The 25,155-nt window shown below is 36.4% G+C and overlaps 1 protein-coding gene across 3 annotated transcripts in view; it reads left to right on the forward strand.

Moving 5' to 3' along the window:
- Positions 1–25,155, forward strand: part of SLC4A4 (solute carrier family 4 member 4) — a 386,161-nt gene that overhangs the window by 150,738 nt on the left and 210,268 nt on the right. For all 3 annotated transcript variants that reach the window (XM_054485495.2, XM_054485497.2, XM_054485496.2), the window contains exons 4-5: positions 14,047–14,182; positions 24,595–24,755. In XM_054485495.2, the coding sequence (XP_054341470.1) occupies positions 14,047–14,182; positions 24,595–24,755 (297 nt within the window). The remainder of the gene's footprint in view (positions 1–14,046; positions 14,183–24,594; positions 24,756–25,155) is intronic.

Below are 25,155 nucleotides of genomic sequence, written 5' to 3' on the forward strand. Positions count from 1 at the left end.
TTAATGAATACTATTTGGCTGTTTAAGTTTCTTAGCTAATTTGAAAAAGTAACTGTCTACTTGTCTATAGCCTGCTAACATGTAAATTGATGGTAATTTTCTGGATTGGTTGGGGTAAAGGTATGTTAAGGCATGAAGAAAATCTAGGTAACTTGTACACATCTCTCCAAAAGTTGGATTCCATTAAAAAAAAGTTTGTTCAATGCAATTAATTTGGTGATACACTTAACACATGGAAATTAGCTCTACTTTAACCTGTTAAAATGGAATAATAGGAGGGTATATCAGGACTGTTGGTTGCAAATAACAGAAAATTTAGCTCAGATTGCTTTAAAACAATTTCGCTTTTAATTTAAATTGTAATTGTCAAGTGTGATTGAAACATAGTTGACTTCAGGCATGGGTGGATCTAGGCATGAAACCTACATCTGCCTTGCTTCTGAGTTATTACATGTTTAATTTATTCTTAGGTAGACTCTTCCCTTAGAGTTGCAAGATGGCCATCTGTACTTCATAGCTTTTATTGCCATTTTAGCCTCTAAGCATAATGATTTATTTCTTAGTAGTTCTAGCAAAAGGCTGACATTTATTTACTCTGTTTCGCCTGTATCAGGTCAACTGCCCACTCAGAAATGAATTGCTGTGGCAAGAAGTTGTGATATTCTCATTGCTCAGACTTGGGTCATAGGGTGTGGATTGAACCAAATGGTTATACAAGTATAAAGATGGTTCTCCAGAAGAAAATGGGATGCTGTCATTAGAAAAAGAGCTTAAAGGTGGTTACTAACAGATGACCACTACAGTGTGTGTGTATGTTTGTGTGTATGTGTGTGTGTTTTAAACATTTATATGTTTATAAATGTTGGAAAAATTCATTCATTTAAAATGCATTCATTTAGTTATTCTCATTTCTTTTATTTATAAAGGTGAAAATGAAGTTTGAGGATTTTATATATATGTTTACGTGTGTTTTTAGAGTGTTACAGTGGTCTGGTAATTATTATTAATAAGAATGCACTACCTTATGTCTACTTAGCCTCCCTCCATGCCTCATGCCCCTTCTTCCCTATTCTTGATACCCTGGAATTTATTGATATCCTTTCCCTTATTCTTGATATCCTGAAATTGCACATCCCAATAAACATTAGCACATAAGCTTTGCCTGAGTTTCTACTTTCTGGGGAATATGAATGGAAAATGATATCTATCGGACTTACTTAGGGGGCTGTTTCAGATGATAAATACACCACCGTGACAGTCCTTTGATACATTGTATGCTTCAAGTTTATAAGGATGAGAAAAGGTGTAACACCACAACATTAGACTTAGAAATAGTTGACCTAAGTTTGATCCTAACTCTGCTACTTACTGTATGACACTGAGTAATTTGCAGAACCTCTCTGAGCCTCATTCCTTCATCTGGTCAACAAAGGGTCAGCATGATAACATGGGTTCTCAGGGAGGGCTGCTTGGGGTGCCTGTGAATCATTAGGCAATTTACATGCATCTCCAAGCCTCAGTTTTCTCATGTGTAAAATGGTGATAGTAATACAATCTACCTAACAGGTTTGTTTTGAGGATTCAATGAGATTGTCATTCATGCGAAGCATTTGTAAAGTGCCTTATCTATTATCATCTCTGAAAAAGAGTAAAAAGCTGCCTCTTTGAAAGATTGTGAAGATTAGCTGCATTCTCTAGGCAGCTGTTGGAGCCATTTGGGTTAGGTCTGAGCACCTGAGCTATTGTACAGCATGACATAGGTATAAAATGATGTCTTTTTCTAGGGGAAACAAAACTACTGTGATATATTTAATACATAAATTGTGGAAGTTTTAACAACCATGATATCTACCTACAAACTTTTGTCTCACAATGAAAAACAGAAATGAATACTTAAAATGATAACTATGTAAACCAGTTGAGAATAGTACATTAATCACTTAAAAATAGTTGTTTCTTTTTATACTTTGGTTTGAAAGCTGAGATTGTACCAGATTGTGGACTCTGCTAAGAAGAAAATGTGAAATCCAGAAGTCCTCATTTAACTTGTTTAAGGGAATTTATATGTAGACTTGTCATGCTCAGCAGGAATTCTTCATTGTGATCATTATTTCTATTAAAACAATTTTTTTGGTAGCCTGCAGGGTGGCCACAGTGGGATGCATCCTATACCAAAACCAAAAGGGTACATTCACAAAATGCCTTTTGGTGAATAATGAACAAATTTCAATTAATTTACTTTCTGACTATTTCATATGCCACTGTGATTTTGGTGTCTTCTGAAATCTAATACATTTACTGCCTATATTGTTTATATAGCAATCTGATCGTGTTTTCCTTTAATTCTTTTAAAAAATGAGATTAACCATTAGAGCGTGGCAGCTAACAAATGGGCTTAGAAACAACACAAATGGGTTTGAAGTCATATCACTTAGTAGTTGTGTTATCTTGAGGAAGTCCCTTACCCTCTTAAGATGCATTTTCCCTGTCTATAAGAGTAACGTAAGGAAGTAATAAAAGTAGCTATTTCATAGACTTGTGTAAAATTAATGATATAACAAATGGAAAACATTTAACACATTGCCTGGGATAGCGTAACCATTCAAAAATATTAGTTATTGCTTATTATAGTTTTATCCATAACATTTCCCCTACTGTGTATTATCTTTTCTTCTTTTTATTTTTTATTTTTATGGGTACATAATAGGTATATATATTTATGGGGTACATGAGATATTTTGATGCAGGCATACAATGCATAATAATCACATCAGGGCAAATGGGGTATCCATCACTTCAAGCATTTATTATTTTTTTGTGTTACAAATTCCAATTATACTCTTTTAGTTATATTAAAATGTACAATAAATTATTATTCATTGTAGTCACCCTATTGTGCTATGAAATACTAGGCCTTATTTATTCTAACTATATTTTTGTACTCATTAATCATCCCCCACCCCACCTGCTCCCACCAACTACCGTTTTTAGCCTCTGATAACCATCCTTCTACTCTATCTCCATGAGTTCAATTGTTTTAATGTTTAGTTTCCACAAATAAGTGAGGATGTGCAAAATTTATCTTTCTGTGCCTGGCTTATTTCACTTAACAAAATGTCCTCCAGTTCCATCCATCTTATTGCATATGACTGGATTTCATTGTTTTTTCATGGCTGAATAGTACTCCATTGTGTGTATATATCACATTTTAAAAATCCATTCATCTGTTGATGCTCACTTAGGTTGTTTCCAAATCTTGGCTAATATGAATAATGCTGCAATAAACATGGGAGTACAGATATCTCTTCGATATACTGATTTCCTTTCTTTTGAGCATATACCTAGCAGTGGGATTGCTGGATCTTATGGTAGTTTTGTTTTTGTTTTTTTGAGAAACCTCCACGCTGTTCTCCATAGCGGCTATACATTCCCACCAACAGTATATGAGGGCTCCCTTTTCTCCACATCCTTGTCAGCATTCATTACTGCCTGTCTTTTGGATAAAAGCCATTTTAACTGGGTGATATGATCTCATTGTAGTTTTGATTTGCATTTCTCTGATGATCAGTGATGGTGAGCACCTTTTCATGTACCGTTTCTTAGTTATATGTCTTATTTTAAGAAATATCTATTGAGATCTTTTTAGATCTATTGAGATCATTTTAAACTAGATTATTAGATTTTTCCTATTGAGTTGTTTTTAACTCCCTATATATTCTGATTAATAATTCCTTGTCAGATGGATAGTTTACAAATACTTTCTCCCATCTTTTGGTTGTCTCTTCACTTTGTTGATTGTTTCCTTTGCTGTGCAGAAGCTTTTTAACTTGATACGATCCCATTTCTCCATTTTTGCTTTGGTTGTTTGTGCTTATGGGGTATTACTCAAGAAACCTTTGCCCAGTCCAATATCCTGGAGTTTCCCCAATGTTTTCTTGTAGTAGTTTCATAGTTTAAGGTCTTAAATTTAAGTCTTTAATCCATTTTGATTTGATTTTTGTATATAGTGAGAGATAAGGGTCTAGTTTTATTTTTCTGCATATTAATATCCAGTTTTCCTAGTAGCATTTATTGAAGAAACTGTTTTTCCCCAATGTATGTTCTTGGCACCTCTATAAAAAATGAGCTCACTGTAGATGTATGAGTTTGTTTCTGGGTTTTCTATTTATTCTGTTCCATTAGTCTATGTGTCATTTTTATGGCAGTACTCTGTTGTTTTGGTTACTATAGGTCTATAGTAAAATTTGAAGTCAGATAATGTGATGCCTCCAGTTTTGTTCTTTGTGCTAAGGATGGCTTTAGCTGTTCTGGGTCTTTTATGGTTCCGTATAGATTGTAGGATCATTTTTTTCTATTTCTGTGAAGAATGTCATTGATATTTTGATAGAGATTGCATTGAATCTGTAGATTGCTTTAGGTAGTATGGACATTTTAACAATATTGATTCTTCTAATTCATGAACATGGAATATCTTTCCATTTTGTTATGTCTTCAATTTCGTGCATCAGTGTTGTATAGTTTTCATTGTAGAGATCTTTCACTTTCTTGGCTAAGTCTGTTCTTAAGTATCTTATTTTATTTGTAATGATTATAAATGGAATTACTTTCTTGATTTATTTTTCAGATTGTTCACTGCTGGCATATAGAAATGCTACTGATTTTTGTATGCTTGATATTGTATCATGCAACTTAACTGAATTTATTAGTTCTAATAGCTTTTTGGTAGAATCTTTAGGTTTTTCCTAATATAAGATTATATTATTTGCAAACAAGGTTAATTTGAGTTCCTCCTTTCCAATTTGAATGCCCTTTATTTCTTCTCTTGTTTGATTGCTCTTGCTAGGACTTCTAGTACTATGTTGAATAACTGGTGAAAGTGGGCATCCTTGTCTTGTTTTAGATCTTAGAGGAAAGACTTTCAGTTTTTTGCCATTCAGCATGATACTAGATGTAGGTCTGTTATTCTATTAATATTATATTGAGGTATGTTCCTTCTGTAACCAGTTTTTAGAGGGTTTTTATCATGAAAGAATGTTGATTTTTATCAAATGCTTTTTCAGCATCAATTGAAATGATCATATGGTTTTTGTCCTTCATTCTGTTGATATGATGTATCATGTTAATTGATTTGCATATATTGAACTATTCTTGCATCCCTGGGATAAATTTCACTTGGTCATGATGAATGATCTTTTTAATGTGTGTTGAATTTGGTTTGCTAGTATTTTGTTGAGAATTTTTGCATCAGTGTTCATTAAGGATATTGGCCTGTAGTTTTCCTTTTTTGATTTGCCTTTGGTTTTGGTATCAGGGTAATATTAGTCTCATAGAATGAGTTTGAAAGTAGTCTTTCCTCCTCTATTTTTAGAAATGTTTTGGGTAGGTAAAACAGAGATATAGACCAATGGAACAGAACAGAGCCCTCAGAAATAATACCACACATCTACAACTATCTGATCTTTGACAAACCTGACAAAAACAAGAAATGGGGAAAGGATTCCCTATTTAACAAATGGTGCTGGGAAAACTGGCTAGCCATATGGAGAAAGCTGAAACTGGATCCCTTCCTTACACCTTATACAAAAATTAATTCAAGATGGATTAAAGAATTAAATATTAGACCTAAAACCATAAAAACCCTAGAAGAAAACCTAGGCAATACCATTCAGGACATAGGCATGGGCAAGGACTTCATGACTAAAACACCAAAAGCAATGGCAACAAAAGCCAGAATTGACAAATGGGATCTAATTAAACTGAAGAGCTTCTGCATAGCAAAAGAAACTACCATCAGAGTGAACAGGCAACCTACAGAATGGGAGAAAATTTTTGCAATCTACTCATCTGACAAAGGGCTAATATCCAGAATCTACAAAGAACTCAAACAAATTTACAAGAAAAAAACAAACAACCCCATCAAAAAGTGGGCAAAGGATATGAACAGCCACTTCTCAAAAGAAGACATTTATGCAGCCAAAAGACACATGAAAAAATGCTCATCATCACTGGCCATCAGAGTAATGCAAATCAAAACCACAGTGAGATACCATCTCACACCAGTTAGAATGGCGATCATTAAAAAGTCAGGAAACAACAGATGCTGGAGAGGATGTGGAGAAATAGGAACACTTTTACACTGTTGGTGAGACTGTAAACTGGTTCAACCATTGTGGAAGACACTGTGGTGATTCCTCAGGGATCTAGAACTAGAAATACCATTTGACCCAGCCATCCCTTTACTGGGTATATACCCAAAGGATTATAAATCATGCTGCTATAAAGACACATGCACACGTGTGTTTATTGCAGCACTATTTGTAATAGCAAAGACTTGGAACCAACCCAAATGTCCATGAATGATAGACTGGATTGAGAAAATGTGGCACATATACACCATGGAATACTATGCAGCAATAGAAAAGGATGAGTTCATGTCCTTTGCAGGGACATGGATGAAGCTGGAAACCATCATTCTTAGCAAACTGTCACAGGGACAAAAAACCAAACACTGCATGTTCTCACTCATAGGTGGGAATTGAACAATGAGAACCCTTGGACACAGGAAGGGGAACATCACACACTGGGGCCTGTTGTGGTGTGCGGGGAGTGGGGAGGGATAGCATTAGGAGATATACCTAATGTAAATGATGAGTTAATGGGTGCAGCACACCAACATGGCACATGTATACATATGTACCAAACCTGCCCATTGTGCACATGTACCCTAGAACTTAAAGTATAAAAAAAAAAAAAAAAAGAAAAGAAATGGTTTGGGTAGGATTGGCATTAGTTATTCTTTAAATTCAGCTGTGAAACCATTGGTCCCAGGCTTTTCTATGCTAGGAGACCGTTTATTATGGCTTTAATCTAATTACTTGTTGTTAGTCTATTCAGGTTTTGAGTCTTTTCTTGGTTCAATCTCGGTAAGCTGAATGCGTCTAAGATTTGTCCATTTCTTCTAAGTTTCTCAATTTATTGGCATATAGTTGCCATAGTAGTCTATAATGATCCTTTGAACTTCTGTGGTATCAGTTGTAATGTCTGCCTATTCATCTCCGATTTCATTTATTTGGGTTTTCTCTTTTTTTCTCTTAGGCTAAAGGTTTGTCATTTTTGTTTATCTTTTCAAACAACCAGCTTTTTGTTTCATGGATCTTTTGTATTGCTTTTTTAAAATTTCATTTATTCATGCTTTGATCTTTATTATTTTTCTTCCTCTACTAATTTTGGGTTTGGTTTTATTTTGCTTTTCTGTAATAGTTCTTTAAGATGCATTGTTAGGTTTTTTATTTGAAGTTTTTCTACTTTTTAAATTATTGCTTTGAATAAACTTTCTATCCCAATCTTTCTCTCCCTCCTCTTTATGCCAATAACCCTTAGATTTGCCCTTTTGAAGCTGTTTTCTAGATCTCATAGGTGTGTTTCATTCTTTTTTCTTTTGTCTCCTCTGACTGTGTATTTTCAAATAGCCTGTCTGCGAGCTCACTAATTCTTCTGCTGGTTTAAGTCTGCTGTTGAGAGACTCTGATGCATCCTTTGGTATGTTAATTGAATTTTTCAGCTCCAGAATTTCCACTTGATTTTTAAAAATTATTTCATTCTCTTTGTTAAAGTTATCTGATAGGATTCTGAATTCCTTCTCTGTGTTATCTTGAATTTCATTGAGCTTCTGCAAAACAGCTATTTGGAATTCTCTGTCTGAAAGGTCATATGTCTCTGTTACTTGGGATTGGTCATTGGTACCTTATTTAGTTTGTTTGGTGAGGTAATGTTTTCCTAGATAGTCTTGATGCTTGTAGATATTTGTCAATGCCTGAGCATTGAAGAGTTAGGTATTTATTGTAGTCTTTACAGTCTGGGCTTGTTTGTAGCGTCTTGGGAATGCTTTTCAAGCATTCAAAGGGAATTGATTGTTGTGATCTATGACTTTGGTCACTGCAGCCATATCTGCGTTAGGCAGCACCATAAACCTAGTAATGCTGTGACTCTTACATGCTGGTAGGTGTACCACCTTTGTGGTTGTGATAAGATCTGAGAGCATTCCCTGGATTACCAGGCAGAGACTCTTGTTCTCTTACTTTCCTCTAAACAGAAGGAGTCTCTCTTTCCATTTGAGCTACCTGGAGCTGGGGGTGGTGTGACACAAGTACCCCTGTAGTCATTACTACTGGGATTACACTGGGTCAGACTGGTAGTCAACACAGCATTGGATCTCACCCAAGGCCCACAGTGACCATTGCCTGGCTACCACCAATGTTCAGACAAGGTCCAAGGGCTCTTCAGTCAGCATGTGGTGAATCCAGCCAGGCTTGTGTCCTTCCCTTCAGGGCAGTGAGCTGAGGGCAGGTACAGAAATGCCATGCAGGAACCAGGGCCTGGAGCCGGGAACTTTAGGAATCTGTTAGGTGCTCTATTCTACTGCTGCTGAGCTGGCACCCAAGCTGCAAAGCAAAGTCCTTTACACTCTTTCTTTCCCTTTCCTGATGCAGAAGGAGTCTCTCTGCATGGCCACCACTGCCCCTTGCCTGGCTACTGCTGACGTTCAGTCAAGGCTCAAGCTGGCTATTCAGTCAGCTTATGGTGTATGCTGCCAGGCCTGGGTTTCTACCTTCAGGGAAGTGGGCTCTTCTCTGGCCCAGGGCAGGTCCAGAAATGCTGTCTAAGAGCGAAGGCCTGGACTTGGGGATCATAGGAGCCTGCTTGGTACTCTGCTCCACTGTGGCTGAGCTGGTGCCCAAGCTGCAAGACAAAGTCACCTTCATTCTTCCCTCTCCTTTCATCCAGCAGGCACTTCTCCCCATAGCCACCACAACTGGGAATGCACTGGGTCACACCTGAAGCCAGCATAGCTCTGGATCTCACTCAAGGTCCGTGGCAAGTACTGCCTGGGTACCCTTGATGTTTATTCAAGGCCCAAGGTCTCTTAGTCAGCAGGTGATGAATCTTGCCAAGACTGGGTCCTTACTTTCAAAGCAGGAGGTTCCCTTTAGCCCAGGGTATGTCTAAAAATGTCATCTGGGAGCTAGGGCCTGGAATTGGGGCCTTAAGACTCTGCCTAGTATCTTAACCTACTGTGGCTAAGCTGGTATCCAAGTTGGAAGATAAAGTCCTCTTTACTCTTCCCTCTACTCTCTTCAACCAGAAGGAAGGAGTTTCTCCCAGAGCTACACTGCTTGGAGTTGGGGGAGAGGTGGTGCAAGCACTTTCTTGGCTGCCCAAGCTGGTGTCTCGCTAAGTCTTATGCACCCCAAGTCTCTTGGCTCTGAGCCCAGTACAGCACCAGTAGAAACTTCCTGGAGTTGCAAACTAGTTTATGACACATGATTTTGGAATTTTAATCCCCCAAAATTGATATACTGGTTGCTCAGGTGCCTCTATGTAATAAATAAGACAACCTGTGAAAGGGGTTAGGCATGGTACCTAGAGAGGAAGACCTGGAGGTAGTGTTACAACCTTCTTCCATTCCATTTTGCAGAAGTCACCACTGAGTTGCTGTCTAATGAGTAGTGATTCACGTTTTGCTAAATTGAGAATGCCAGACTACAGAGTAATGCTCTGTGGAGTAGAGCCGAGCAGGGGTATGTACTATCTATGCTGTTTTTTAGGCAGGAGACCAATTTATTTTTTTTCTGTTAGAGGTGGAGACAAACCTACATCACATCTTTAGAAATGGACAAAAGGTTGATTATCTAACTCGAGACTTCTCCCTTCTAAAAGCTAATTTTGTGGAGTACGTATGGACACAAAGAAGGGAACAGATACAGGGGCCTGCGTGAAGTGGAGGGAGGGAGGAAGGTGAGGATCAAAAACTACCTATTGGGTACTATTCTTATTACCTAGGTGGCAGATAATCTGTACACCAAACCCCTGTGACACACAATTTACCTATATAGCAAACCTGCACATGTATGCCTATATCTAAAATAAAAGTTAAAAAATATTAAAGCTAGTTCTGATTTAGGGATCTTTGATGTTGAATGTTGATGAAAAGTGATTTATATTTGTGATTCCTAGTTTCAGAACCACTACAATGAAAAAAATGACTAAACTTTTGGTAATGTGAACACACTACTCCTTAGAAGTATTGTCCAGTCTCCAAATTCTGCCCATCATTTCTTCATTTTCATGCCCTCCTGATTGCCTAAAATAATTAGACTTCCCATTTCATGATTGGAAAGGCATTGCAAATATTTTTACATTAAAGTCCTGGAACTTTAGATTATTTTCTACTAAGGATATTAAGAAATTTCAGGCCAGGTGCAGTGGCTCATGCCTGTAATCCCAGCACTTTGGGAGGCCGAGGAGGGGGGATCACAAGGTCAGGAGATCGAGACCATCCTGGCTAACATGGTGAAATCCCATCTCTACTAAAAATACAAAAAATTAGCTGGGCACTGTGGCGGGTGCCTGTAGTCCCAGCTACTCGGGAGGCTGAGGCAGGAGAATGGCGTGAAACCGGGAGGCAGAGCTTGCAGTGAGCTGAGATAGAGCCACTGCACTCCAGCCTGGGCAATAGTGTGAGACTCCGTCTCAAAAAAAAAAAAAAAAAAAATTTCTAATCACAAAGTGAAACGTATTCATTGTACCTTGTATCAGTATGTACTCAATTACCTTATTTTAATGTTCTGCATACACTTATATTTAGCAGATTTTTTTCCGGTACTGGTTTATGTGCTAATTTACTTATTTATTTAAAGAATAAATTACTTAGTTAATATTTATTTTCCCTACATACATGTAAACTCTGTAAGATCAGAGATCTTTTTGTCAGAGGCTGAAGATAAAGCCTGTTAAGCCAATTAAGAGCATAGACAGTGCTCAGTAAATATTTGCTGAATGGAATACATGAGTGAATTATAAACACTTTGGAATTTATAGAAAAGTGAACATAAGAAACAGAAGCCCTAGAAATAAACCATATAACACTGAAAGTGTACCTGTGTATTTAAATATGCCTGTATATACAGAAGTCCTTGCTTTGTACTGTAGTGCATGACTGTAAAAAAAGACTTTGCAAACTGAAATTATGCAAAGGAATCCTAATAATCAATGAAAACAGTTACTATTGCTCTTTGACCTTAAAAATTTTTAAATCACTACAATCTCTCTTGTTGTTAGCTATAAAGGTATAGGGAAATGAAAAAAGGTAAAACTAATATTTATTCAGTACACAGTAATTTAAAACATTAGAAATATTGATATTAAAGTTGTTTCATTGTACAGTCTTATCAGGAGTAGTTTGAATAGTGCTTGCCTTCTTACTGTTGTACAACTTATGATACAGAGCATGAATTTTTTTCAATGCGTAGACAAACTGTCATGCTCTCTAAATGTGGATCAGCTTACATTTTATCCTGTGTGCTTTCCATGTCAAGAAATGTCTCCTAAAATTCCTTGAATGTGAAGTTTTTAGCCAGTATCACTTTCTCTAGGACATCATCATCCTTTTCATCACAATCACTTTCCTTGTTCGTGTTGATTAATTCACCTTCACTAAGTTCCTCTGACTGCATATACAGAGTCTTTCAATGGTGAATGGCAGCATCATTTACATTCCATGGTTAGCTACATCTTCTCCATTTACGTTTGATACAAATTTTACTTCAATAGTATTAATTTTCGTTTCTGTACATTGCCTTCATTCTTATTGGCCAGTTCCCTCTTTGATTATCCATGTCACATGCATTTATCTTTGGGAGACAAGAAGGCAACACAGCTACACACTTTGCTGTCTGTGTGTGAACTGAATAACAAACATGCAGTGATCAATCACTGACATATTTTAAAGAAGCACCCCATGATTGGTCAATGATCATTATGCACACATGTTATGGACTGAAGAGCTAGCTGCAAAGTTTGTACTTTATGAAATTACTTTTAATATACCATGTTAACTGAAATTTGAACTGTATTGTTAGGGACTATGTTATTTAACCTAAATTGTGGTAACTGAAATGCACACATATCAGACTGAGCACAGTGAGGGCTGCCTCAATTCCTAGCTTTATTTTATAGAAATACATATTTATTGTTTGTTTACTAAAATGGGATCATTTAATGTGTATTATTTTTATTTTTAATTTAATTTTATATGGTATACATGTCACAAAAGGCCAGCTACTTTGACTTCATATTTTATGATTGCATGGTATTTTATTGTATAGTTGTACCATACTTTATTTAACCAATCTTGCTTTTTTGGACGTTTAGGATTTTTCTGTTTTCTCAGTCATAAACAATGCTAGAATGATCACCTCTGTCACTAAACCTTTGAGATAATTCTTATTTATTTAGAATGAATCTATTTCTAGTACAAGAATTCTTGGCTCACAGGATATATACACTATTTAAAAATTTTCATGTCCCTCCAGAAATTTTCATGTCCTTCAAACATCTCCCTTTAGAGAGATGTTTCCATTTAGGCTCCTACCAGTAACATAAATTAAGAAGTGCTGAGTGCATGATTCCCAAACCCTTGCCCACGTTGGGATTATCATTATTTTTTTTCATTTTTGACATTAAATTAAATTAATTAATTAATTAATTTATAGACAGGGTCTTGCTCTGTCACCCAGGCTGGAGTGCAATGGCATGATCTCGGCTCACTGCAACCTCTTTCTCCCAGGTTCAAGCTATTTTCCTGCCTCAGCCTCTCGAGTAGCTGGGATTACAGGCACACGCCACCACGCCTGGCTAATTTTTTGTATTTTTTTAGTAGAAACAGGGTTTCACCATGTTGGCCAGGCTGCTCTCAAACTCCTGACCTCAGGTGATCCGCCCGCCTCTGCCTCCCAAAGTGCTGGGATTATAGGTGTAAGCCACTGCGCCTCGCCATTTTTTGACATTTTAATAGGTAAAACACATTTTATTTTAATGATTAGTTTCAATTTTTAATTAGGTTGAATATTTTTCATGGGTTTATTTGTACTAAATAAATTTTGATCCATGGAATTTTATTCTGTCCTGTATTATAATAGTTTTAAGATGGTAGGAATTTTTTGGTTTTATTGGGTCGTTTGTGTACATATATTTCCACAAATTTATATATGCATGTGTGTGTGTGTCTATCTGTCTATCCATAATAAATATATTTGTGTGTACTTGAACTGCATTCACATGTATATAACATTGTTGGTTTTACCCAGGGATTTTGAGGAGTATTTGTGGGCCTTAAATTTGTAACATGACCATCAATTTCCAACTGCTTTTCTTTCTCTCTCTCTCTCTCTTTTCTCCTTCTTCTTCTTCTTTTTTTTTTTTTGAAAGGGAGTAACCCATGACCTGGGGGAAATTCTAGTTAATTTTTCATTACATGATTTTCAGGAGATAGGGTCAAAAGGAGCTAGTAGGGCATTCAATTATGTGCTTGAGTGTGTTGAAAAATGTTTTTTTTTTCTCTCTCCCTCAAGTGTACAATATTTTACTTGGGCTTGTTTTTCAAGTGCATTGAAGTGTGACTAAACATTTTTGGGTACTACCATTCTGTAAAGAAGAGGGCCCATCTTGTTAAATATTCCTTCATCAACTTTGCAGTTAGCCAGTTATTGGCAGGGAGAAGCCTGCAAGGACATGAGCTTTAGGCATTGGACAGAGGGAGGGTGGGTGGGAGGTGGGGACTTGGGGGATCTCAGGATTGGGGTGCTTTGTTGCCCCTCCCACTGCTGTATGAAAAAGTGACTGGTTCAAGTTGGCTTTTGTCTTATAATTTTGGATGAGTCATAAGTGGAGAAGGAGGGGAAGTGAGTGGTTAGACCTCAGCTCATCTGAGGGCTAAAGGTTCTTTGTGACACATCACACAGAATTGGAGTGCTGGCCTTCTGGAGAGTGGAGGAGAACCAAGATACAGTTCAGAACCAAAGGAATAGAGAAGGGCTTTGATTTCTTTTTGGCTTTAGATTGGGGATTTGGGAGGCTTAACAAGAAAGATGTCCACTGAAAATGTGGAAGGGAAGCCCAGTAACCTTGGGGAGAGAGGAAGAGCCCGGAGCTCCACTTTCCTCAGGGTTGTCCAGCCAATGTTTAACCACAGTATTTTCACTTCTGCAGTCTCTCCTGCTGCAGAACGCATCCGATTCATCTTGGGAGAGGAGGATGACAGCCCAGCTCCCCCTCAGCTCTTCACGGAACTGGATGAGCTGCTGGCCGTGGATGGGCAGGAGATGGAGTGGAAGGAAACAGCCAGGTGAGGCATGGCTGACTGTATGTAGTACTGACCCAGGGAAACAAGAGCAGGGCAAGATGCTTGATCCTGGAGTGCCATTCTTTAGCCTTAGCACTTTGAATGGCCAATGTGCATGGTGTTGGCTGGGATAAGGAATAAATAATTCTATTTCTTCTTTTCTTTTTTGTTGACATGAATGCAGGGCACCTCTTATTTCACTACTGGGGCATTGTTTCATTGATCCATGTTGCTATAATTTTGGCTTTTATAAGGAATTAGAAATAAAGCTCAATTTATATACTATTTAATAGTAAAATATTTTAGAGAGATAATAAACTCAGGTACCCAAAAATGACAGCCAAGAGATATGTTTCCACAGTGTCCATATGCCAAGATCTCTTGTGAGATTTTGTGTGACTTATTACTCATTCCCTGTCAAGAAGGAGGTTTTGGCCAGGTGCAGTGGCTTGTGCCTGTAATCACAGAATTTTAGGAGGCCGAGGCAGGTGGATTGCCTGAGCCTAGGGTTCAAGACCAGCCTGGGCGACATAATGGGACCCCATCTCTACAAAAAAAAAAAAAAAAAAAAAAAACCAGCCGGGCGTGGTGGTGCATGCCTGTGGTCCCAGAACTCAGGAGGTTGAGGTAGGAGGCTCACTTGAGCCTGTGAGGTCGAGGCTGCAGTGATCTCTGATCATGTTACTGCACTTCAGTCTGGGTGACAGATTGAAACCCTGCCTCAAAAAATTAAATGAAATAAAAAAGAGATTATTAAAACAATGAGGAAAGTTGCTCTTATGGTAATCCCCCTAAGGTTATCCACAGTTTAGCTTTTCATGGTTTCAGTTACTCACTGTACAGTACAGTAAGATATTTTGAGAGAGTCGTCACACACATATAACTATTACAGTAAATTGTTATATTTATTCTATGATTAATTATTGTTGTTAGTCCCTTACTGTGCCTAATTTACAAATTAAACTTTATTAGGTTTTATATACAGGAAAAATACATAGTATAGATAGGGTTTAGTACTATCCATGCCTTCAGGCATTCACTGGGGGTCTTGGAATGTATCCCCGTGAATAAGGGGACTACTGTATTTCAAGTATAAACCTGCAATCTTTTAAATATAATAATAATAAAAAAAAGAAAAAGAAAAAAAAATAAATATCCAGCTGAAAGTAGAAGGTTCATCTGAGTTTGGAGTTTAGAGGCCCGAGTTTACTTTGACTCTGTTGCCTCTTAGTGACAAGACACTCGGTTTCCTAGAGCTTTGGTCTCATTATCAATAAAGAGTGGATAATAATGCCTATTACATATGTATGGTATATAAAACATATATGTAAATATAGTATACAATGTATTTATAATGTCACATATTTATATACATACATGTATTTATATACATACATGTGTATATGCATATGTATGAAAATGCTTTGTAAATTGTTAAGCATTACACAAATACCTGGGGTTTCATTAATCTCATAACGGAGCTTTTCTTTTACATACAGATTCAGAGATATTCTCCAGGCAAATCTTCTGTGACATAAGGCAATTATGTAATACAAAGACTTTGATTATAATGCAGTTGTTGGTCTCTCATTGTCATCATTATGTGATGATTCCAATGTATTTCACTTTCACAAACAAGATAATGTTAAGATAAACCTCTTATAGTCTATAATTTAATTCAAATCAATTCAACTCAACCAGTGTTATTTGAATGAATAGCTTATGTCAGGCACTGTTTTAGGTACCATGAATATAGCAGTGAGCAAATGAGGATCTTACATAGATCTCTGTATCTTATTAAAAGGTTTGAAGTAAGTTGAATATAATATCTTACAATATGAGAGAATAAGGGAAACCAAATCATTATCCCAGCTTTGAGTTTAAGAAAAAGCAAAGATAGATGAAAGTCTTCTTCTGTGGTTATAGATGGAAAAAGAATTTATGGCTGCTATTTTTTCTAGATAGAGTTAGAAAGAAATTCTAGAGTCAGAAAGAAAATATTTTAAAAAATCACTTTAATCAATTAGAGCAGATGAGCTATAAAGGAGCAATAAGCCAATAGCCTTTCCCTTTATGGATAAAGATTCTTTTAAGAGTTAGAGGAAGAATTTTCATTTTCTGAGGCATACTTTAAAATTTCTTACATCATACCACTTGTAATCAAGTCTTTATGAAGTTAATTGGATTTTTTTGTAGTTTAGTTACTTAGGCTTATGCTTATAGGCTTATGGATTTATTTTTATTTCCATAATTTTAAGTAATATTGAATGTCTTTAGCCCTTTGGGGTTTTTAATACTGGAGAAGTTTCATAAATTAATTTGTTTGATAATGGGGGAGAAGTTTTTATTCCTCACCAAGAGTTTCTAGGTAGCTTAGTCTTGCAGAAACAACTGCTTTAAAAACATTTAGAACTGATGGAGAATTTCTTATCTTTCATAACTTAAACAATGCTCAGAAAAAAGGTAATTCGGCTTTACTCCTTGCCCCAACAGTAGTATTAAGGAAAGAGACTTAATTTTTAAATACTTTATTTTCAATTTACTGGGTAATTCTCTTTCTAATAGATATCTACAGTGGGTGTAATTGTTTAACTCTTCTGTTTGATAGCTACTTAATATTTTCTTCTTCTAATTAAAAAAGCTTTCATAACACATTTCCACTTCTCATCTGTAATGCTTTCTCTTGAAGCTTTTCATTCTTTGCTCTTTTGGGGCTTCCTCCCAGGATACAGCAACTGTTTCTTGTTCCCCTCTCTCAGAATCAATAACCTGTATAGAAAAAAATCCTCTGTAAAGTACAATTTTAGTTCCTAAAACATCCTCCAAAAGAAGGCTTCCAAAGCAAAAACTTTTTACTAGTGAATCTGTTTCATTCTTTCTTTTCCTTCTTTCTGATAGAAAAATACAGTGTGAGAATTGTCCTGGTGCAGCCTGAAGTGTTGGGAGATTTTGGTCTAGTCTTGACTTTGCTGCTCACTAGCTGTTTCACTTTGAGCAAGTCATGTAGTCTTTCTGAGCTTGAATTTCTTTTTTATCAGATGAAGGTCGTATTGGGTTGCCTCCTTCCTAACATTATATATGTTTCATAGCTCTAAAATTTCATTCGTGTGTGTATACTGCTATACTCAGCTAAGACTACTTTGACTTTCTTATTTTCATCTTGAAGTTCTTTGTGAGTTGTTATCATAGAGTGTAATTCAGGTGTAGTTTTCTGTTTTTCATTTCAGTCAAATGCAGACCATACCTTTTTTACATAATCCCTGGTCCCAGAAAGGTAGAGAGATTATAGTTCATTGTATAGGTAATTCAACATTGAATGATAGGAGCATAGGATTTTCACTCAAGATTTTTAAAGATTAAGATGGTTTTGATTACTTTACCATCCTTAGAGATGTTATTTCCTTGGGAGCACATGTGCCATTTTGCTGATGTAGTCTGTCCCCAAAACACCCTACTGCTGGAGAGGAAGAGTGTTGGGAGTGTATCGTGTGTCAAGTCCATGCTGTATAACTTCTCTTTATAGCGCTTACCATAATTGCTGTCGATTAATTCATTATGTATGTGATATTATTGTTTTCATATGGTCTCCCTCATTACATTAATTTATCTGTAGACAGAGACTACCATGTCTGTTCACTATCATATTTCTAGTTCCTGGCAGTGTCTGATTCATAATAGGCTCTTAATAAACGTTTGTTTAATGTGTGATTGGTTGAGAACTGATTGCCTTCGACACAGTTGTTCTGAATATAATACTTTCTTAGAAATATTAATTGACCAAATCAGGGTTCTGTATAATTCTTCTCTTTCTGACTGATAAACAGCTATGGAATGAAAGACCCAAGGTACCCAGCATGCCGTTGATAAAGCTTAGAAGAGGACCTATGTTTAAAGTTTCAAACTAGTTCATTAATATATTGATGATATCTGCATTTATAAAAGCACAGATATAATTCCTTATTTAATTGGAATCAACTAATCGGAGGGCTAATAGGATTCTCAAAATTGACATGTCTAAAATTGAACTTCAGATCTACTCTTCCTAAAGATTTCCTCATCTCAATAGACAATTCCATTCTTCTAGTTCCTGAGCCAGAAACATTGGAGTCTTCCTTGATTCCTGTCTTTCTCTACACCCAATATCTGACCAATTGGCAAATTCTATTTTACCCTTAAAGATATTCATATATTCAGAGATCTCACTACATCTCACATTCAGTACTGCTACAACTCTAGTTCATCCCATCATTTCTCACTGAGATTGCTGCAGATGGCTCCTAATTAGCTGATCTCTTTGCACCTGCTCTTACTTCCTATATGAACTATCTGCCATGATCTCTTCGACCTTGTCTTCCTTTTCATTTCCTCTGCTTCACTCTGCTTGAGCCTCACTGGCCAGTCATGCTAATCTGTCAGGAACTTTGGACTTGTTGTTCCCTCTGTCTGAAATGTTCTGTCTTCCCTGAACCCCTACAGTTATCTGCATGGCTCATGTCCTCATCTCCTTCAGGTCTTCATTCAAATATTACCTGCTTAGTGGTTGTCCTATCTGTAATTGAAACCTTCCCCCAATACTTCCTATCCCTCATCTTTCATTATTTTTGTCCTTAGCACCTGTCATCATTTAGCATACCATATATCTTGTTATTGTCTCTTCCCAATAGAATTAAAGCTCTGTGAGGGCAGAAATTTTCAGTTGTTTTGCCACTATATTCCTAGTGCCTGAAACTACCTGGCACACAGGTCATGCTCAACAAAGACTGGTTAATAGAATCAATGAATAGAGAAATAGAACCTTGATTCTTGGTTTGCTACTCCACCTACGTTCTTGGGAGAGGCGTGGAGTGAATATGCTTCCGGAAATATGCAGCTTTTCAGTAACCTTTACTACCTGGGACATACCCTGCTTTCAGAATGTTTTTGCAGTAATTTTTGACTTCCATTTGTGATGTCCAGTTTCCAGATATGATAGATTTTTTCCCCCCATTAAAAACCCTCAGACCTACCAGACTAATAAAAGTTTAATGCTTAGAAGGAATCCATTTTATATATGAAGATGTGACATGAATCCTTTTCTGGCCAACTTATAAATTGATAATATTTTGATTTTCTGTGAAAGCCGCAATTGATAGCCTATTTTATTCCATAGAGAGCTAACTCTCCGGACTTCTCCAGCTCCATGTAGGTTCTATTATAAATCTATAGCCCACAGAACTCAATATCATCCTTCTTTCTCTTTTAAGACCTATACTTTTCAGTTGGCTAATGATTTCTTACATATTATTGAGATGGCTAATGATTTCCTACACATTATTGAGATGAGGAAATCTGTAGGGAGAGTAGATCTGAAGTTCAGTTTAGGATATTCTTGTAGGATCAGCATAATAATGCATCAGCATTATTATGGCTGTAGTACTATTTTAGGAATTTCAGGTTGGCCCTGTGCCTGAAAAAAATGAGAATTGTTTCAATAATAGGGGGAGATGTCCCCTTTTAAGTCATGGAAAGCACAGTAGTTATACTATGAACAAGATTAAGTATTTATTTATATGAAGTTTAAAGTAACTCTCAACTCCATCACCATCCCTTTTACATCTTTCACCTGTTCTTCCTTTTCCTAAAAGTTAGAACTTTGAATTTTCAGTGGTTCTTCCAAAATAGAGCACCAGTTGAATACGGTAAAAAGGGTAGACTTATCAGACCTGAAAAATCGTTTGGAATTGGTGAAGAAGCCTGTGCTTCCGTTAAGAATGTCTAGGTGACTAGGTGTCAGCTAATGGGTTCATAAACCAAACTGGTAAAAGAATAATTCATGATCCAAGTTTGATGATGGCCCAAAGTCAGGAGAAAGGGACTTTTTTTTCCCTGCCCAAATTCTTTATTCATTTGAATAGGGATATCTCTGCAAAAATGATTATTAGCTGTCAGTTTCTCTTCAGTGAATTTTCAGATGGACAGTGCTGGACTTAACCACTGTTATATGAATGTTTGTTAAAGATAACTCCCCCAGTGTAATTCAAACTGTGCTGCCAAACTTGGGTATAAAGGAAAGCCATCACAAGTTTCAACAAACACAAGCCAACAAAAGAAAGGGGTATTGATGTTTTACTTCCAACTGGACACCACAAATGTACACCCACTTGTGTTTCTGCTTGGCAGATTTACCTGAGCCACCTCTGAAATACCTGATTTAAGGGTATGGCCATCAAGCACCAACATGTGCACTTATACTGTGGGTTTGGGCAAAGACTACTCTCTCCCAGTCTCCACTGACTTCTCTGTCTTTTCTCTACTGAATTACTTTGGGAAATTCTATTTCAGGCCAAGTTAATTTTTCTGTAAGAAAAAGACTCAAGGAATTTAATCATCTATGTAATCATATATAGTTATGTCCATGTAGTTGTGTACAATAACTTTAATAATGGATCTAGAATTTTAAGAATTCTCCTTAAAAACCTCATTTTTCCCAGGTACACACTAGCGTTGGCTTCTTTTAGTGTGATAAGGCACTTGTTAGTTAGCAAGAAATTTATCATCATTTCAATAGTTGTACGTAGCTGGAATTTATTTAGTGTAAAGGTCATGTCTGTTTTCCACCGTACAACTGATATGTTATTAAGTTAGAGGTCTTGTTTTTTTCTTAATTATATTTAATCATATGATTGGAAAGTTGCAAAATTCAGTGATTCCCAGTGGATCTTCTTTTTCTTCAACAAACGAATGAAATGTTATTTGTTTGGCAGTCACTGAAAATGTCTTAAACTGCAAAGTATTTTATCATTATTCTTCTAAGACCTTGGAATAAACTTCACCTAATAAACACCTCCTCCAAGGTTAAAACAGTTTGGTAATTGCAAGTATTTAAAAAGCCTGCTTCTGAAACAAATTTTTCTGTAACAGTCAAGTACTGAAGCAAAAAGAAAGTGGGAAACTTATTGCAAATATGTAGTTATTTGTAGTTATTATGAAGGGGGGATAGTGGCTTTTAGTATACTTTACAGTAAAAAGTCTGTTTTTTTTTTTTTTTTTTTTTTTTTTTTTAAACGTAATTGCATGGTTCTAAAGCACCTTTGCAGATTCATTGGCACTTGAATAGGGTGAACTTTGGTACTTTTGCCTTAGCCTTTTCTTTAATGGGCTCTGATTTGAACTGAGTAGTTTTCAGTTTTTGTTTTTTTTTTCTAAATCCAGATTTGTCCTTGATATGCGAGGAGGCTAGACAAAGCATGTGCCATTTCTGGAATGAAACTACCTGAAAATGATCTATTGAAATGGGAAAGCCAGTAGTTTATGTCCAAATGCATTTGTTGGAAGTATAATCAGTTCCTTAAACAATTAGAGCAATACATTTTAAAGGAATTTAATAGGCATTTTTCCAGAGTTCTCCTTATGCTGTAGCTGTGCTGTAATATGACATCATCAAAATATTCAATATTTACTGAACTTAAAGTAAAATAAATGCTAAACTGAGCTATGAGATAATATTTATCCCTTATAAATATAGATTTTAAGGAACTGGCTAGTTTTGAGAATTTATATTTCCATTCCTTTATGGTTAAATCTTGACCTAAAGAGCTGGTGTAATCCAGAAGGGTGAGTAATACTATTTCATAAATCCACCCTAGTTTGGATTTATGTTTTGCAAATGCACTTTTTAAATGTATTCAAAGTCATATTTAAGTTTAACCAGGTTGCCTACAATATAAACTATGGAGAGGAATAAATAAAAGATGGACCACAAAGAACTGCAATGGTTTTGCTTCTTTTTCTTTTTAAATAAAATCTTATTAAACTTATATTATTTGGACAGTTGAGGATTGTCTGAGCCTATTCAGGCTGCTATAACAAAATACCATAGACTGGGTAGACAGACAACAGAAATTTAGTTCTAATAGTTCTGGAGGCTGGGAGATCCAAGATCAAGACATTGTCAGATTCAGTGTCTGGTGAGAGCCTGCTTTCTCACACATGGCACCATATCATTGTGTCTTTACATGGTGGAAGGGGCTAAATAGCTGTCTGGGGACTCTTTTATGAAGACATGAATCCATCTAATCACCTCCCAAAGGGCCCATCTCCTTATACCATTCCCTTGGGGGGTAGGATTTCAATATATGAATTTTATGGGGACACAGACATTCAGACCATAGAGAGGATGATGGCAGAAAAGAACTACTGTATATAAGTGAGGCTTAGTTTTTTTTTAAGTAATAAAATTGGTAGTACAGGCTGTTGGCAGCTGATAGAAGTGGGGGCTCATTTAGGAAAGATAAGAGGGAAGTAAAGGCCTTGTAAAACACTCCCCTTTATAGGGCTTCTAGCTGCCCTCCTGTGTCATTCATCTTGGGCTTAAGTTCTATGACCAAATATTCTATCACTCAGAAAATAAGCATACTCTTAGGAATTCAAGAGTAATCATGGAGTCATTACACTCTTTATAGATGATATAATTCTAGATAACTCTGACTTGCTTTCATATATGATGATATCTTCCTTTTTCTAGAGTCTTATCTTGAGCAATAAATTATAGCATCATATATAAATATGATTCATATGCCTATTACCAACAAACATGCTTAGCAATTCTATGAGCAAGCATGAAAAGATGATATACCTAAAGTTAACCAATGTAACATTCTCCATCAAAAATAAATTAGTCTCAAACTAACTCTAATCACCTTATTACCTTTTACAGTTTTGGTTAAACCCATAGAATTCTGTGAGTGTGATATAAAATTGTCATTTTTTTCTCCCAGTTCCTTTTATTTCTCTGGTCTAACTTGAACCAAAGTGAAGAAATACTAATTTAATCACACTCACACACACACACACACACACACACACACACACACACACTAGAAGTCTTTCATTCTGTTTTGGAAGATGTCACAGCTACTTTTGTAGAAATAAACCAAGTCCAGTTCTGAAGTTTCAGAACTTCTTTGGTGCTATCGTTGACTTTTTAACCATGAGGTAAACAGTAAAAATCTCCCTTCCTGCATTTTTGGGGAGGATACAGGGAGAAGAAGGAGGGTCTTAGAATTGTGAGTAAGGTTGATACAAGGTTACCACTAACATGGGAGTTGCCTGGCTGTGAGAGCCTTCCTGAGAGGCGCATGGGGGGAAAGTCTTTAGATACAGCTAAAATACTTCTGAAACATATGGGTGCTGGGCTTGATTAAAATTCTAAATTTTCTTTGACATTGTGGGCTGATCGCTTGATCTATTTTCACTCCTGGTCTACTAATGTGTTTTTTTTCCCGTCCTCTGGGGGTGGTAAGAGGTCTATAAATAATACCCTATGTAGAGCTTCCTCTGATCTCTGCCCTTTGTTCTCATCTTTAGTGAGTTAGGTGAGCGTTTAGCTTTCTCTAGGAAAACATTTTTCAATCATTAAACCTTTGGGTGAAGAATGTAGAAAAACAATTTTTATTCCATCTTTATCTCTTTCAATATCTGTCAGAAGATTTAAAGTGAAAGAAGCCTTTTTGTTAGTGTCATGATGAATAGCAAAACGATGATGCTTTACCATTTTCCTTTAACAGTGTAGGAAGTGTCTGTTTGTGTAATATGTGGGATATAAAGTCTGTCAAATGTGTTTTGCTCTTATTTCCATTAAGGTTTTTTATTGCTATATATTGCTAAGTTATCAAAATGTCTGGGAGTCTTAGAAAGCAGAAGCTAGAAAAGAGGGTTGTTCCATCGCTAAGGTTAATAGGAGATCTCGTATTATCAGAATAATCTGTTGTTCACCGAGCTTGTGTGTATTTAAACACACATGGAACCAGACTTGAAGGGTAAAGCTTTTAAAATCACAATAAGAGGTGAATATGCATCAGCTGAGATATGTATATTAAAGGAAGACACAACAAAACATGCCGGTCTTCCTTAAGCATCAATAAAACGAAATTTTACATTCATCTTGCCACTTCACACATCCTGTTTTTTATGTCTGAGATAAATATTGGTTCATCACTGATATTTCACCTTATTTAAACTTGCCTCGTGAAATCATAACAGAATCCTCATAGTGGTGGCTATTTTTATGCACTGTAGGCTGTACCCACATGGAGAATTTTGAAATGCACATTTTTCTACCTTATTAAAAAATTTAGTTAAATAATTGGTCTTAAGGATCTCATGGTTACATATGGGCAGATATAAAACCAAGGATGCTTTGGCTTCTCTTGCTTTGCTTTTTTCTTCTCTAACTTCAGGGGAAGGAGCAGTCTAGTGCTTCTCTTTGGGTGTATTTATGAAGATTATGTAATTAATGATCTAATAAGCTATTAATACTCCACAAAAAGAGACATTTTGGAAGTGCTGGAAGGGGTGAAGATGGAGAGGTTGAGACTGCTATTTCTAGAGGAAGTTAGAACACTTTTAATTGCTCTTCACTAATCTCATCTTCCTAGGTGGATCAAGTTTGAAGAAAAAGTGGAACAGGGTGGGGAAAGATGGAGCAAGCCCCATGTGGCCACATTGTCCCTTCATAGTTTATTTGAGCTGAGGACATGTATGGAGAAAGGATCCATCATGCTTGATCGGGAGGCTTCTTCTCTCCCACAGTTGGTGGGTAAGTATGCTGTTTGAAGTTTATATTATTTTTTTCGGCTTTCCCTATCCACACGTCTCCATCAAGGCAGATGACTAGTACTGTGAGCAAAGTTAAATGTTTTATAACATTTATTCTCTCTTTTTGCATTATAACATTAGTATGATTTATTGCAAGAAAATCTGAAAAATACACAAATATTAAGAAAATAGTAAACTGTCTTCCATAACATCTTCCTCCGGTCATTGTTGGCATTTTGGAATATTTCCTTCTAGCTTTGCTTCTCAATCCTTTCCCTATGCTTTTCAATGTTTTAATTTAATTTTATTATTATTATTATTTTTGAGACAGAGTCTCACTCTGTTGTCCAGGCTGGAGTGCAGTGGCGCAATCTCAGCTCACTGCAACCCTCCTGGGTTCA

Source organism: Pongo pygmaeus, chromosome 3, assembly GCF_028885625.2.
Source record: "Pongo pygmaeus isolate AG05252 chromosome 3, NHGRI_mPonPyg2-v2.0_pri, whole genome shotgun sequence".
NCBI classification, from domain to species: Eukaryota; Metazoa; Chordata; class Mammalia; order Primates; family Hominidae; genus Pongo; species Pongo pygmaeus.